Below are 16,837 nucleotides of genomic sequence, written 5' to 3' on the forward strand. Positions count from 1 at the left end.
ATATTCTTTGACCTGCTTAAAGGGACGTTTTTCCTTTGTGGTTTCCCTGCATTCTGGAGCAACTATTATTTTTTGTAATCTTTCTCATCTGTTTCCTGAGTGGGTCACGTCCTGGATATTTCTCAGTGTGCTAGCGTGTGCTTTCTATTCACGCTAGCAGTTGGGTTGCATCCCGGACTGATTCCAAAGCGGCTGACAATAACTATCTTTCTAATAAAATAAAAAATACTACCAATTAAAAAATCTAAATTACAAATTTAAAAAAATCTAACACTACAAGAAAAATTAAAAAATCTAAAATTACAAAAGATAATAAACACTAAATTACGAAAAATAAAAAAACACTAAGCTTACAAAAAATAATAAATTAAATTATCAAAAATAAAAACAATTACACCTAATCTAATAGCCCTATAAAAAAATAAAAAATCCCCACAAAAATAAAAACACCCCCTAGCCTACAATAAACTACCAATAGCCCTTAAAAGGGCCTTTTGTAGGACACTGTCCTAAGTTAAACAGCTCTTTTACCTGTAAAACAAAAATACAAAGTCCCCCCAACAGTAAAACCCTCCACCCAACCAACCCCCCAAAATAAAAAAACACTAACAAAAATCTAAGCTACTCATTGCCCCTAAAGGAGCATTTGTATGGGCATTGCCCTTAAAAGGGCATTTAGCTCTTTTTCAAATTGCCCAAACCCTAATCTGAAAAAAAAAACACCCCACAAAATTAGTTCAAATCAGCCAATAGGATTTCAGTAGCTCTCATCCTATTGGCTGTTTTGAACTTTGACTTTAACAGGGTTTTTTTTTATTATTCACTCTGCAAACAAGTGGCAGAAAACGATTAAAGGGACAGTTAAGTAAACATTAAACTTTCATGATTCAGATAGGGCATGGAATTTTAAAAAACTTTCCAATTTACTTTTATCATCAAATTTGCTTTGTTCTATTTTTTGAAAGCTAAACCTAGGTAGGCTCATATGTGAATTTCTAAGCCCTTGAAGGCCGACTCCTATCTCAGTGCATGTTGATAGTTTTTCACATCTAGGCAGCGCTAGTTCCTGTGTGCCATATAGATACCATTGTGCTCACTCCCGTGGAGTTATTTATGAGCCAGCACTGATTGGTTAAAATGCAAGTCTGACAAAAGAATTTAAATCAGGGGGCAGTCTGCAGAGGCTTAGATACAAGTTAATCACAGAGTTAAAAAGTGTATTAATATAACTGTGTTGGTTATGCAAAACTAGGGAATGGGTAATAAAGGGATTATCTATCTTTTAAAACAATAACAATATTCAAATAGAATGTCCCTTTAACCGTTTAAACTCCAATAACCCCAATAGCTTGCACATCCAACTAAAGTTATCATTCTGTACAACCGTACTAAAATTTACTTGCTTATTAAAAAGTAATAATTCCTAGGTTTAGTTTTCATATAATATTAATAAACTTTGTGAAAGCTGATACTTACAATTTATTTACCTACATTTTTGTAATAATAATAAATAAATACAAATTATATTTTTGTACAAAACAATAACAGTACAAATCCAAAAGTTTTTTTTTTCTTTTAATAATTGATTATGTACATCTCAAATATAGATTTAAAATACCATTTGTTTCTACCATATAATAAAAAGCATTTTCTTTATCATTTTAATTATGTTTCACTTGCATATTCACATATTTCTCATGCATTACTCAATATACCGAGGTTGTTTGACCGTGAAAAATTACCTTCAATTTTAAAAGTTAATTTCAGCTTAAATAGCTTTCCAATAGTCTGTTTTATCTCTCTGGCTCTAAGACAATATATAATAGGATTTGCCATGTGTGGAATAAATGTGTATAGAAATAAAAGCAAAACGTTTATATCGAGGCTAGGAACTAATTTCAGCTGGTATGCCACATAAACAAATACACGAGGACCATAGTACATTCCAATAACAATCAAGTGTGTAGTACACGTATAAATAGCTTTCTGACGGCCTCCAAGTTTAACTGAATTAAAGACTGTGTTAATGATGACAATGTATGAAGATATAATTAAAGATAATGGCAGAAGAAGTATAGCCATTGCAAACCAAAAAGCCATTTTGCTTACAAAGTTGGTGTTGCCACAGGCCAGTGACGTTACTGCAAAGCTAACGCAGAAGCAATTGCTTATCTTTCTAGAATCACAATAAGGAAATTGAGCATGCCAGATAGAGTTGACGGCAGGAAATATAGATGCCAGAATCCAAAAAAATCCGCAAATAAATGCAGCACGTTTGTTAGTGATGAGGGCAGGATATCTCAGCGGCATGCAGATAGCAGCATAGCGATCAATCGCCATCATCATTATTATGAAGGAATCAACGGTTCCTAAGTAATGGACCCAAAAAAGTTGGAACATACAGTCAAAAAAGGACATATATATTGCACCAAACCAATACCTGGCAATGATTTTAGGTAAAGTTATTATATCAAACAGTAGGTCAGAAAGGGATAGGTTTGCTATAATCACGTACATTGGCTCGTGGAGATGTTTCTTCCACACTATTAATATAACCACAGCACTATTTGAAAATAGGGACACTATGAAAACAACGAACATGGCTGAAGAAACCAAAGTGTGGTGATTCTGAGGTAGTCCTGGAAATCCAACTAGCACAAAGTTGAATGGAGCAGATTGATTAGCCATTAACTAATTTGGAGACTTTGGTAAGACTCAGTCCTGAAAGAGACAAATATATGAAGAGAAAAGGGAAGTAAAAATAGTTACTGATATGGAAGAAAAAAAAAGTAAAATTGGTTCAAGATAGATAGCAAGACAGACAGACAGATTAGATAGGTTATAGATAGAAAGACAGACATATTAGATAGGTTATAGATAGACAGACAGGTAAATTAGATAGGTTATAGATAGAAAGACAGACAGATTAGATAGGTTATAGATAGAAAGACAGACAGATTAGATAGGTTATAGATAGAAAGACAGACAGATTAGATAGGTTATAGATAGAAAGACAGACAGATTAGATAGGTTATAGATAGATAGACACACAGGTAGATTGGACAGGTTATAGATAGAAAGACAGACAGATTAGATAGGTTATAGATAGAAAGACAGACAGATTAGAAAGGTTATAGATAGACAGACAGGTCGATTAGATAGGTTATAGATAGAAAGACAGACAGATTAGATAGGTTATAGATCAAAAGACAGACAGATTAGATAGGTTATAGATCGAAAGACAGACAGATTAGATAGGTTATAGATAGAAAGACAGACAGATTAGATAGGTTATAGATAGACAGACAGACAGATTAGATAGGTTATAGATAGAAAGACAGACAGATTAGATAGGTTATAGGTTATAGATCGAAAGACAGACAGATTAGATAGGTTATAGATAGAAAGACAGACAGATTAGATAGGTTATGGATAGAAAGACAGACAGATTAGATAGGTTATAGATAGAAAGACAGACAGATTAGATAGGTTATAGATAGAAAGACAGCCAGATTAGATAGGTTATAGATAGAAAGACAGACAGATTATATAGGTATAGATAGATAGGCACACAGGTAGATTAGATAGGTTATAGATAGAAAAACAGACAGATTAAATAGGTTATAGATAGATAGACACACAGGTAGATTAGATAGGTTATAGATAGAAAAATGGACAGATTAGATAGGTTATAGACAGAAAGACAGACAGATTAGCTAGGTTATAGATAGATAGACACACAGGTAGATTAGATAGGTTATAGATAGACAGACAGGTAGATTAGATAGGTTATAGATAGATAGAAAGACAGACAGATTAGATAGGTTATAGATAGACAGACAGGTAGATTAGATAGGTTATAGATAGAAAGACAGACAGATTAGATAGGTTATAGATAGACAGACAGACAGGTTGATTAGATAGGTTATAGATAGAAAGACAGACAGATTAGATAGGTTATAGATAGACAGACAGGTAGATTAGATAGGTTATAGATAGAAAGACAGACAGATTAGATAGGTTATAGATAGACAGACAGACAGGTTGATTAGATAGGTTATAGATAGAAAGACAGACAGATTAGATAGGTATAGATAGATAGGCACACAGGTAGATTAGATAGGTTATAGATAGAAAAACAGACAGATTAGATAGGTATAGATAGATAGGCACACAGGTAGATTAGATAGGTTATAGATAGAAAAACAGACAGATTAGATAGGTTATAGACAGAAAGACAGACAGATTAGATAGGTTATAGATAGATAGGCACACAGGTAGATTAGATAGGTTATAGATAGAAAAACAGACAGATTAGATAGGTTATAGATAGATAGACACACAGGTAGATTAGATAGGTTATAGATAGACAGACAGGTAGATTAGATAGGTTATAGATAGAAAGACAGACAGATTAGATAGGTTATAGACAGAAAGACAGACAGATTAGATAGGTTATAGATAGATAGACAGACAGGTAGATTAGATAGGTTATAGATAGAAAGACAGACAGATTAGATAGGTTATAGATAGATAGACAGACAGGTAGATTAGATAGGTTAACAGCTGTTATAAGTTTTAGTTTCTGTTACGATTAGACTCTAGAACCAGAAGGGGAATTAGACCTCACTGGAGCGCTAGGGCAAAGGTTGTGACAGGGTCAAATATTTTAATAGATCCCTTTAAGCCACATAAAAACAAGAGGAGGTGCATCTATGTTACTGTGACTCATCATTCCCCCTTGGTTAGTCCAAGCCAGAATGCATGCACTTGTGCTGCCTTCCTGTACAAATATAGTGTTAGGCCAAGCCCCACCACCCATAGCAACACCGCCCCATAGCAACATCGCTGATAATCCAACAGATGGGGCATCTAGATGTGTGGGTCACAACTGAGACCTCTGGGACCCCTTATGTACCTGTGTACAACTAATTAGTGCTTGCGCCAGACATCCTTTATTCTGAAATAAAAAATCTAAACATTATTGACTTCATATTTTTTACTCTAAATTTTTCTTCAGTTAAAAAGTCGATTGCTCAGCTGATGCAACACCTAAGTGGCCAGAAAACATACTACAGATGCAACGTTGTAGTTGCATGCATTAAAGGGACATCAAATCAAAATGTAATAACTTTCCAACTTACTTTTATCATCAAATTTGCTTTGTTCTCTTGTTTGTTGAAGGCTAAACCTATTTAGGTTCATATGCTAATTTCTAAACAGTTGAAGGCTGCCTCTTATCTCAGTACATTTTATAAGCTTTTCACAGCTAAATAGAGCTATTTCATGGGTGTCATATAGATAACATTGTGCTCTCTTCTGTGGAGTTACTTATGAATCATCATTGATTGGCTAAAATGCAAGTTTGTCAAAAGCACTGAGATAAGGGGGCAGTCTGCAGAGGCTTAGATACTAGGTAATCACAGAGGTAAAAAGTGTTAATATAACAGTGTTGATTATGCAAAACTGGGGGATGGGTAACAAAGAGATTATTTACCTTTTTTGTTTTAAAAAATAATTTTTAAGTAGACTGTCCCTTTAAGTATTAAACTTTAACACAATTGTATACCCGAATATTATATTTCAACCCAATAATCAATATTTTTCTAAATATTTGCCTACAGAACATATGTTTTGAAAAGCATTTAATACTGTCAAAGTGTTACCTAAAATATAGAGACATTGCAAATCCAGAACTAACCAGGGATAAACCCAAAAATAGGTTTTAATAGAGACAACTACATGAGCTAGGGCTCTGTTCTATGAAATGCCTATCTAGATGGATACAAAAATAAAGCAGGATATTAAATTACAGGAAAAGTGTATAAATGCATAAGGTATATGTATTGTATTTATATCACACTTACAGGGAATGAAGCATTCATGATTCAGATCACATTATCACATTTTCTTGGCACTCTTGGTATATTTTGTTGAAGAATAAATCTATATAGGCTCATAGGAGCTCAGAAGCGTTGGTGTATCATTAGCATTCTATGGCAGCAGTGTTTGCTGCAAAGCAAAAAAATATTTTAGTCTGCGCCTTGTTGTGCTGGTTGGTCTGATAAGGAGAGTAAAAAAAGCCCTCTGCCCCTCCACACCCTAAACCACCTAGTAATGCTCTGCACTGCTTAGCTCCGCCCACAAGGAACCTTGTTCCTTTTACACCTGCCTTAAATCTGTCCACAGAACACAAAGATAATTTACTCACTGTATAAAAATGTTAAAAAAACAACAAAAAACAAAACCTTGTATATTACCTCCTTATTATGTGAATTGCTTGCTTTATCACCCTTGCTGAAGGTTTCTTTTGTATTTTGAATACATCCTACATAAACAGGCATCAATAAATTGTTCACTTACAAATCAGTTCCTATGCTGCCCTTTAAATGTGGGCATTCCCTTCTCACAATGTCAGTGACTGTTAAGTTTGTGTAAATAAGATAATTTCCATCTGTCCTACAAGTGATTAGATTCAGTAACGACTCTTAAGAGACAATTATCTCACATATTGCTCTGAAGACTAGATACATTAAGATTTGGTTAGAGCTGTTGCATTTGAATGAATAAATATATTTGAATAACATAGGGATTGGGGTTCTTTTGAATGTGTAGTAATGCTATAGCAGTGTGATGAATTCAGTAAGAGCTTCTCAAGTATCTATATTCATATCGTATTCTGAAGAGCTGATTCAATTGAAAATTACGTGTTTATGTTAATCTGTTTACTAACATTGTGAAATGATAGCATTGGTTATAATCATAAAAACGTTTACTTTTTTCTGTTTTTAAAAATAAAAAATAAAATGTTCTAATATGGTAAAACATTTTGGGCTTGATTACAAGTGGAGCGTTAAATTATCTTGCGGCCACAAACGGACAAATTTGTTTCAGCACCCTGGGTAGCGCTTGATGATTGATGGCTACATTAGCCACCAATCAGTAAGTGCTACCCAGGTGGTGAACCAAAAATGGGTCAGCCCCAAAGCTTACATTCATGTTTTTCAAATAAAGATACCAAAAGAACAAAGAAAAATTGATAATAGGAGTAAATTAGACAGTGGCTTAAAATTTCTTGCTCTAGAATCATGAAATAAAAATAATTGGTTTTCATATCTCTTTTAAAAAAAAGTGAAAATAAAATGTACTTTAAATTAGTACAAAATTCTTATTTGAGCTTTATACAAAATATTTCAACAGCTTAAACATATAATATCACTTGTCTATATTCATTAAGTATTTAATTATTTCTACAACAAAACCAACATTGCATATTCCTATGTGATCATAAGGAACTGTTTCACTGAGAACTGAGGAGAGCTGATTAAATTAAATAGGACTGGAGAGGTATTAAAGGCTGCATACGTTAGTGAATATAACCCAATATCTCTAGGCCAGACAGAACAACGCATTTTACTAAACACTTCCAAACCCTTCATGCATTTTTCATTTTTCTTTTCTTTTGTTTCATTTCTTTTTTATACTATTTTTTATATTATAACTGCTAGCTTTGTTATTATGGATCTTAGATCCAAAAATAATTAAATCTTGTGTTTTGTTCTGTACTTTAACAATTACTATGTTATTATTTTATTGTTATTAGGGCAGTTAAATCTAAAAAAAAATGTATAATTTTATGAAAGGACACTATATAAACCTGTAGTATTTTTACATTAAAAAAATGACATATTAAAGCTGATTTTGAATCTCATAGAAGTTGCATTCCTGTGTACAACGTATTGGCTAAAATGCAGGTCTGTCAATAGAACTGAGATAAGGGGCAGTCTGCAGAAGCTTAGATACAAGGTAATCACAGAGTTAAAAGGATAAAACTGGGAGCGGGTAATAAAGGGATTATCTATCATTTTAAATATTAAAAAAATGGAGTAGACTGTCCCTTTAAGGGCTGATTACTCTTTAGAGAGAGAGTTTTTCTTTTTAGTACAGAAACAACCGTTACAAAAATAAAAACTCATTTTAAAATAGGTTCTTTTAGATACAACAGACATTTCTGCCTGCTCTAAAAAGATCTCACCTACTGTACATCATATAGCAGTATGTGATGTGTGAGTTTGTATTTTCTTTCATTCGGTTGTAATTAGATGACTCTGACATATTTTCTATCACAGAAACATATGCAATAGCAGACATAACTGCATCAATAATATCTGCTTTATTCTGTAAAATTCATCTAAAGCTAAGGACTACTTGTAATTTAAATCAGAAAAGGTTTTTTATTTTCCCTGCCCCTTTAGAGGCATAGCTTCAGAAATATTCTGATCATGAGTCTGCAACACGCTACACAGTGATTGCTTGCTCAGAGCACAACTCATCATTAATTACTACTACAGCAAAGAAGAACAGATAAACATGCTCAAGAGATTTTTTTCAAGAGATGTGCTCTGGGGCTGCAAACAAAGCAAACTTTGCTAACCACGTTACTGTTTTGATATTTACTCTGCATATATAAATTTATTTTAATGTTTTGTTTATCTCCAGCAATCTCATTAGCATCTTTAAAGAGACATATAAGTAAAAATTAAACATTCATGGATAAGATAGAGCATACCGTTTTACAATAAATTTCTATTTACTGTTAACAAATTGACTTTGTATCCTTTGTTGAAAAGCATACTTAGGTAGGTTTAGAAGTAGCACTGTACTTGGAGCTAGCTGGCTATTGGTGGCTACCCAAATATATCTATTGCCATTGGCTCATCAGCTAATTCCCAGTTCTGGATATGCTGCTCTGAAATGAATTTTAACTATGTGGTTAAGGTGTTTGCAGGGGGTAAACACCTAGGCAAAAGAGCTAACACCTTAGAACATTTTTTTTTTCATTCAAGATTGTTCTCTCCTAGGTACCGGTGACCTAAAGTGCTTTGCTCTGACTTTATAATGTAAGAAATCTCGTGAGCTATTAGTCTATGGACAGGCAGCCTGGCAGCCACAATACAATATAAGGCTCAAAATAAGCTGCCAATGATTTCCTATGATTTCTCTCCATGGTAGGGAGTTTTAAGATCATTGTGCCCCTGATCTTTCCTATTTGGGGAGTTTGTAGATGAGCTGAAAGTCCCTTTAGAAAAGTGAGAATATGTTTGAGAAGAGAAAAAAAATGGACAACTGAATTTCTAATATAGTTTATGAATATTGCAATTCCTTATGAAAGAACAGCAATGTTAGTAACTGATTATATCTGTTAGACTGTTATCCTATTTTTGTTTGTAAATAAATGCTTCACTCATCTAAGCACAGCTATACAGTCTTTTTTTATAACTGCCCTGGATTCCAAATATCAACAGGTAACAAATCTCAAAACATTCATGCTTAGAAAAAAAAATGTTCAAAGTCTCTTAAAATTCCAGGAAAAGCTCAAACAAACACTTAGATTAAAACCTTACATGCAAATTGCATTTTCCTTTAAAATATTTAGTTATGTTTTGTGAAGAAAAACAAAAAGAGAAAGTTTTAATATGAATTTTTCTTGTTTTTCAAGTAATTTTAAAAGATTTTTTTAATGTTTGTGCAGTCACTAGAGGGGGCAGAGAACATATTACAGGATTCTAAGGTTTCTGAACTCTGACACTAGGGCATTCTACTATGCAAGAGATAATTTATGTCTGTCCTAAATTGACAACAGCAAAATATATACAATAAACACTGATTTTTTTTTCAAAACTGTTCAATTTTGCTAACATTTTCAAATGCATTTAAAACTTTTTTTGTTTGCATAAAAGCTGTAATATAGTGCATTTATGTAAATAATAATATTAATAATAATTATATACATTTAACCTCAATTAAAACACAAATACTATGGGATGAACCATGTCCAGGGTTTAACTTAGAGTTTGTGAGGGGGGGGGGGGGTGTTTTTTGTCTTTAAAATAGCATTTTATAAAGCGCATTTATATTTGTGAGTTATTTTATTGTTTGATATTAATTCCTATGGTTTACAGATTAGTACATTAAGTAACTGCACCAAGCTGTCAAACTGGAATCATTTGCCATTATATGTTATGATGGCATATTCTGAGTAAGACATTAAATCCCAACTGTTAAATACTACACTGCAATTAACTTCTACAGTTATTTTATTTATTCTTTATTTAGATTTAGTTTGTGATATACTATGTGACTTTTAAATTCTTCCCACAGAAAGATTTCATATATTTGAATTTGAAATGTTCGCATTTTTAATAAAATCTCCAGCAATACTTACAATAATGAGCAAGCAGAGTTGTAAATATTCACAGCTGTATAATGTTTATACAATACTGTTCCTCCTATTTATAGACAAAGATACATTTACTCAGCAACCCCCCCCCCCCCACACACACACACAGGATTTCACTGATGGCACAAAAAGGCTGTCTACTTTTTTATTATTAGAAACAGTAGAACTAATTATCTATAGTTGCTCTGAAACCTCAAAGCTAAATAACAGATGTGTACAAGGATATTTATTACACAACTATAATACTTAGGAAACATATTGTTTTTCATGGCAATACCATTTTTTATCTGCATGAATAATTTTAAGGTTACAGATAAGCTACGTTTTGATAGCGAAAAACTCCTGATATCATTATATAATTATTGGTTCAAGGAGTAACAGGTTTCATGGAGTGCATTTTAAATTTATTAAAATAACATATAATACTGGCTCATTTTAAAGGGATAGCATGTGAACAGTATGTGCTGCACAGTTATTTAGAAATAAAGGTTACTTTAGCTTTTTTTTAACATTTTATTGATTTTACATCTTTGAAGAAAAAAGTCTATTGCTAGAATAGCTGAAGAAGGGGGCACTCAAGTGTAAAGAATAAACAGAGTAAACATATGAAAAAGGAATTTAACAGGGAATTTTGTTAGACAAAAAAATACTAAACCAAATATAAAGACAAAAACATTTTGAAGACAATACCAGGGGGCCGATTTATCATCGGTCTGTCCGACATAATCCGCTCAACGGATCATATCCAACAGACATTGATGAATGGCGAAAGCGTATAGCATTGCACAAGCAATTCTGATTGGCCGCTAGCAGGGGGTGTCAATCAACCCGATCGTATCTTAAGACCGCTGCTTCTTAACTGAAGGCTCGCGTGGAAACAGATGTATTAGGCACCATACGGTGCTTAATAATTCAGCTCCCAGGTCCCAGTCTAGGAATTGCACTGATAATGTGCTGCCTGTGTTCGGAGAATAGAATGACGTCACAAATTCTGTTTTCACTACAGTTTAAACCCAACTATTGCTCTGCATCATTAACGCAAACAAGTTACATAGATTTATACAAATGACCTGGGCACTTTAATATTATTTAAGACACAAATATTTTACCCATGTGCTGCCCCCTATTAAGTGCTACCTGGATCCCATGGTCCAACCAGGACCAATTATAGAACTACCCTGTATAACACTATAGGCAGCTTCTTAAATAATGTCTGGGTGGATCTCAAATAGTAACTTGAAATAAAAAAAACAAAAAGGGCTCTACATAATGTGTAAATGTTTACATTGTACAGAGGGGAAGTTATAATTAAATCTATACTGACAAAATACAAGCACTTACAGGTGCTATAAATACCAATAGGAGTCTCTCAGTCCCTCACCTGGCAGAAATCAACACCTATTACAATAAACTCCAAAGAGAAGACCATTGAATCTTCGTGTTCATGTCGCAGGGAAGCTTCCCTAATTCATTAGCAGCAACCTAGATAGAATACAGTCAGTTTTTAGTTAAAAAAAAACTATTAAAAATTAAATAAGTGATGCATTTGTCAACCACAAAAAGTCCTTTAATTAGGCTTATGACCATGATTGTTTTTAATTTTCAAACAAGCTTTATTGAAGTGAAATAAAAAGCAATAATACAATACATTGTGCAGATGGACCATTTTGATATTGACAAAACCTTGTGTACAGTAATACATCCGTAAGTTTGTGAAAGTCATATATGAGTTATGCTCTGGTATCAAGGAATCAGATCTTCTGCACTCAAAGTGCCATTTGCAGCTGGTATATTTAACTTTAAGCTTGTTTAAACGAGTTGAACCACTCGTTGTGTTGAATAATCCATATCATCAAACAAACATGTTCATTGAAACTTAATATCAGGTTTCTGGTATTATAAACATAAAAGTACTCAGCGTCTTTACTATATACAGCTGAGTTTATTTTAATCCCTGATGTTGCCACCCGTATGGGGGCAAGGAAAGGAAATCAGAATAAGTGGTGTTATAAGAAATGGGAAGAAACCTGTCTAGAGAAGAGTAAAAAGGAGGGGGGGGGAGAAAAAAAAGAGGGGGGGGAAGAGAGGGGGAAGAAGAGGTAGAGGGGAAGGGGATAAGGGGAAGGAGCCATTTCATATGAGTGTGGGACAGGGTCTGTTATTCCATTTGCCCATTAATAGTCTAGTAGACTATGTTACAACCCTCTGCCAGTCCAAGTTAATGTCATCATGTCGTGTGTAGCAAGTTTGCCGACTTTGAGGTAGTGGTATCTCTCCAGGCTAAGCAGTTCCCCCACTTTGGCCCTTCAGTCTTGTAAGTTTGGGACTCGGGTCTTTTTTCAACGTATTGGAATTAGTCCCTTTGCGCTATTCAGCATCAGCAAGAGGAGTAGATATTTATCTTCCCCTACAATTTTGGGTAGACCGTGATAGATCAGATATGATGGTTTTGGTGGAAGAATGACGTTCAGTATTTTGCTCATTTCTCCCAACACCTCTTCCCAGTAAGGCTGTATACATGGACAGGCCCACCAAATATGAAGGAGAGTTCCTTCTCCTCCACAGCCTCTCCAGCACCCCCATTTGCATGTGGGTAAATTCTCTGTAGTCTTTGAGGTGTCATGTACCACCTACTTAACAATTTATAGTGTGCTTCTTGTATTCTCATTGACACTGATGCCTTTTTTGCCCTGTCAAAGATCTTAAGCCAATCCTTATCTTCTATCTCCTGACCAAGGTCTGCCTGCCGATATGTATGTCGGGAGGATGGTTCCCCCCTTTGTCATGAGGAGTTTGTATAATTGTGATATTAGATGGGCCGGAGTCTGCGACATTGTGCACAGGATTTCAAATAGTGATCTACGTCTGGTCAGTGCCGATTTGTCTTTATGCGTGTTGAAGTAGTTTATTATCTGAGCTACTCTATACCATGATGCAAAGACATCTGGGGCCCATTCTGTGAGCTTGCATTTTGAGTTTGCCTTGGTGCAATATGTTGGTTATGGAAGCCTCTGTTAAGGTGTAGTGCTCTTCCGGGGTGTATGGTTTATGCTCCATCCCTAAGTCTGGATTCTGTCAAATGGGGGTGTTCGGTGAGTGAAAAGAGGACACAAATTAGTTTGTCCCACCTCCCGAACACCTACAGTATCATGGGGTATTGCAGGATAGAAGTCGGGTGATTTTTCGTGGAGAACCAAGCTAGGGCTCCGACATTTCCACTCCGCAGTATATTGTTATCAATTTGTACCCAAGCTTTATTACGCAGGTTCTGACTCCACTCCACCAATCTCTGTAAGGAGATAGCTCTCTGGTATTCACTCAGAAGAGGGATACCCAGGCCTCCTCTGTCTCTGGGCATGTAAGTAGTATGTTTTCTGATTCTGGGCTTCAGCCCATTCCAAATATAAGCTTCAATGGCTGTCTGAATTTGCCGTATGTATTGTGTTACTGGAGAGATTGGGACCGTTTGCATCACGTATAACACCCTCGGCAGGATGTTCATCTTGACTACCCCGATTCGCCCCATCCATGAGATGGCTTTGTTTTTCCAGTTAGATAGGTCCTTAAGGACCGTGTCCTGGATGAGTTTATAGTTGAGTTCTGCTATCTCATATATATCAGGTGAAATTAAAATCCCCAAGTATTTTATGGTGTGTCGGGCTATTTTGATTGGGCAATTTATGAGGAGGACGCTGAACAGAGTGGGCAGTTCAGTAATGTTCAGGATTTCAGACTTTTGGGGGTTGAGAAGGAAATTTGAGACCTCTCCAAAGGCAGAGAATTCTGCCAAAGCTTTGTGTAGTGAGTTAGGTAAATCTGATATGGTCAGTAAGATATCATCAACATACATCAAGAGAGCTTGTGCTCTGTATTGCCAATGGAAAGTCCTGTGATTCGTGAGTTGGCTCTAATATTGCTTGCCAAAACCTCAATCATAAGGGCAAACAAGAGTGGTGAGAGGGGACAGCCCTGTCTAGTCCCGTTTTTTGACTAGAAGGTGTTCCATTAACTCTGATCTTTGCGTTTTGCGCTGAATAAAGAGACATAGCTATATTTATAAAATTGGGTCCGAAGCCGAATTTCTTCAGCGTATGTTGAATGAATAACCAACTCACCCGGTCAAATGCCTTTTCCGCATCTGTTGTGACCAGGGAGAGTGGCAACTTATGAGTTTGGGCGTGTGTAATCATTTGCAGGATTTTCAGGGTATTATCCCTTGCCTCGCGTGCCAGGATAAAACCCATTTGATTTGTGGAGACCAAGGTCGGCAGCAGCCTGCTCATTCGATTAGCTATTACCTTGGCTAGGATCTTCACATCAGAGTTCAATAGGGATATAGGCCTATAGTTTTCAGGCTTATCCGGTGGCTTCCCAGGTTTGGGGATCAACGTAATATATGCCTCCAGCATGGAGCCTGGAAGGTTTGGGGAATGAGATAGTGCATTAAATAGGTTTATTAATATCGGGGCTAGGATGTCTGCATATATTTTATAATATTTAAGGCCGAAGCCATCTGCCCGGGGCTTTTCCCTGACGGAAGATCTATAATTGCTTTTTTAATTTATCCTATTGTGATTGAGGAATCCAGTGATTCCTTTTCTTCTTCTGTAAGCCTGGGGAGGTCAACCTCCTGTAAGTATTCTAATACACTTCCATCCTCTTGTGCCGGTAGAGGGTGTTCTTCGCCCTCTCTATTAGCGTGTCGTATATTGTACACGGACTCATAGTATGCTCTAAAGGTGGCCGCTATGGAATCAGCGTCCGTCTTAACCTTTCCCTCTTTGTCTACCATATGATGTACATGAGACTTTCGTTTTTTCCGTGCAATTGCTCTAGCCAAAAGCTTTCCAGCCTTATCCCCCTGCTCGTAATAAAGTTGCTTCAGTTTTAGTGCCTGTTTTTGATAATCTTTCTGTAAAAACTGCAATAAGGCCTCCCTACCCGAGACCAGTATTTTCATACCAGCTTCATCTTTCTGCTGCATTTTATGATTTAACTCCGCTCTCTCGACTTGAGACAACAGAGTTTGATAGCGTTCTCTCCTTGCCTTTCTTAGCCCGTATCTCCTCTTTATCAGGAGACCCCTGATAGTGCACTTATGTGCTTCCCATATAGTTGATTTTGCAATGTGTTCATCGGCATTAAGGTGGAAAAATTCTGTTATTGCTTTATGTGCATCAGCGCTAAACATTGGATTGTCTAGAAGCGTGTCGTCCAATCTCCACATATAGGGAGTAATTGGGACATTGGGCCATAGGATAGAGCAACCGACTGGGGCATGATTTGACCAAGTGATCACATAAATATTACTACTTTTAGTGATCGTAAGACCTATAGTGTCTGTGAACAGGTAGTCAATCCTGGAATACTTTCTGTGGGGATGTGAGTAAAAGGTATAATGTTTAACCGACGGATGATGTGTGCGCCAGATGTCATGTGCAGCTAGTTCAGTGAAGTGGTCATAAGTTTCAGTATTTTGTGGGGAACGCTGGATACGCCATTGGAGGTGTCCAGAGAAGGGTCAAAAGATGCGTTAAAGTCTCCTCCTAGAAACAATACGCCCACTCGTATTTCTAATATTTTATGAATTACTTTTGGTAGGAAGAGGTGTTTGGATTGATTGGGGCAGTACAAATTCGCAAGCGTGATGGGTCTACCATACAAAGAGCCAGTAATCACTAGGTATCTACCCTCTGGGTGTCTATACATCTGTATGACCTGAAATGGTATTTTTGCACTTAAGATAATCCCCACCACATTTTTTTTAGTTGGCCCTGAGCAAAGAATGCATTGGGGTAATGGTGAGAATACCACTTTGGTTCATGTGTTGCTGAAAAGTGAGTTTCTTGTAGATAAATTATGTCCCCGCCCATTCTCTGCAAATCTCGCAAAACTATTGAACGTTTATTGGGGCTGTTTAGGCCCTTGACATTTATGGATATGAGCTCAATAGGGTTTTGTGTTGGTTCTGTCTGCGTGTCATGGTGTATGAGCTCATCAGGGGGAGAGAACCAGATATATGAGGGGAGGGGAGAAAGAGGAAAGAAAAAACAAAAAAGGGGGGGGAGAAAAGGAGAGAGTAAGGAGGAGGAGAGGTAGAAGAGAGAATAAGGGGGTAAAGGGAAGGAGAGAGTAGTGAAGGGGGGGAAGGGTGCCTTCTCTAAGAAGACAAGTAGAAGTATAAAGAGGTAAGATTCACTGCGTCTAGTTTACAGTATAATACATAAATACTACTCAGTGTCAGTAAATACTATATTAATGGAAACCTTGACAACTACTTAAATAAGTCAGGGGTAGTTGTCCGCTTGCTTTCGCTAGTTATATAAACATTTAACATTTACTTATTAAATCAACGTTCCCCACATGAAAGAAAAAAAAAAGGATAAAAAGATAACAATAAACAAACTAGAAACCTGAGTGAGGTGTTATATTTACTATATAGTAGATAGTATGTCTCATCATGTCATGCACTGCACACACCCTGTTTTTAAGTGTTTGTGTCACGATTTACAGTGGCAGTAGTTTACCATATGGGGTAGAGCAGAGCATGTCTGTATGATTTATTTGGGGCCTGGGGCCAAACGCCGTCTCAAATGT

At 35.9% G+C, this 16,837-nt stretch overlaps 1 protein-coding gene across 1 annotated transcript; it reads right to left on the reverse strand.

The window, feature by feature from the left end:
- Window positions 1–1,695: 1,695 nt before the first annotated feature.
- On the reverse strand, window positions 1,696–2,688 carry LOC128652697 (olfactory receptor 2AT4-like). Its single transcript, XM_053705628.1, has one exon. It carries the CDS (start codon window positions 2,686–2,688, stop codon window positions 1,696–1,698), a length of 993 nt encoding a protein of 330 aa, XP_053561603.1.
- Between the last annotated feature and the right edge of the window lie 14,149 nt (window positions 2,689–16,837).

The sequence above is a fragment of the Bombina bombina genome, chromosome 3, assembly GCF_027579735.1.
Source record: "Bombina bombina isolate aBomBom1 chromosome 3, aBomBom1.pri, whole genome shotgun sequence".
Classification (NCBI taxonomy): Eukaryota; Metazoa; Chordata; class Amphibia; order Anura; family Bombinatoridae; genus Bombina; species Bombina bombina.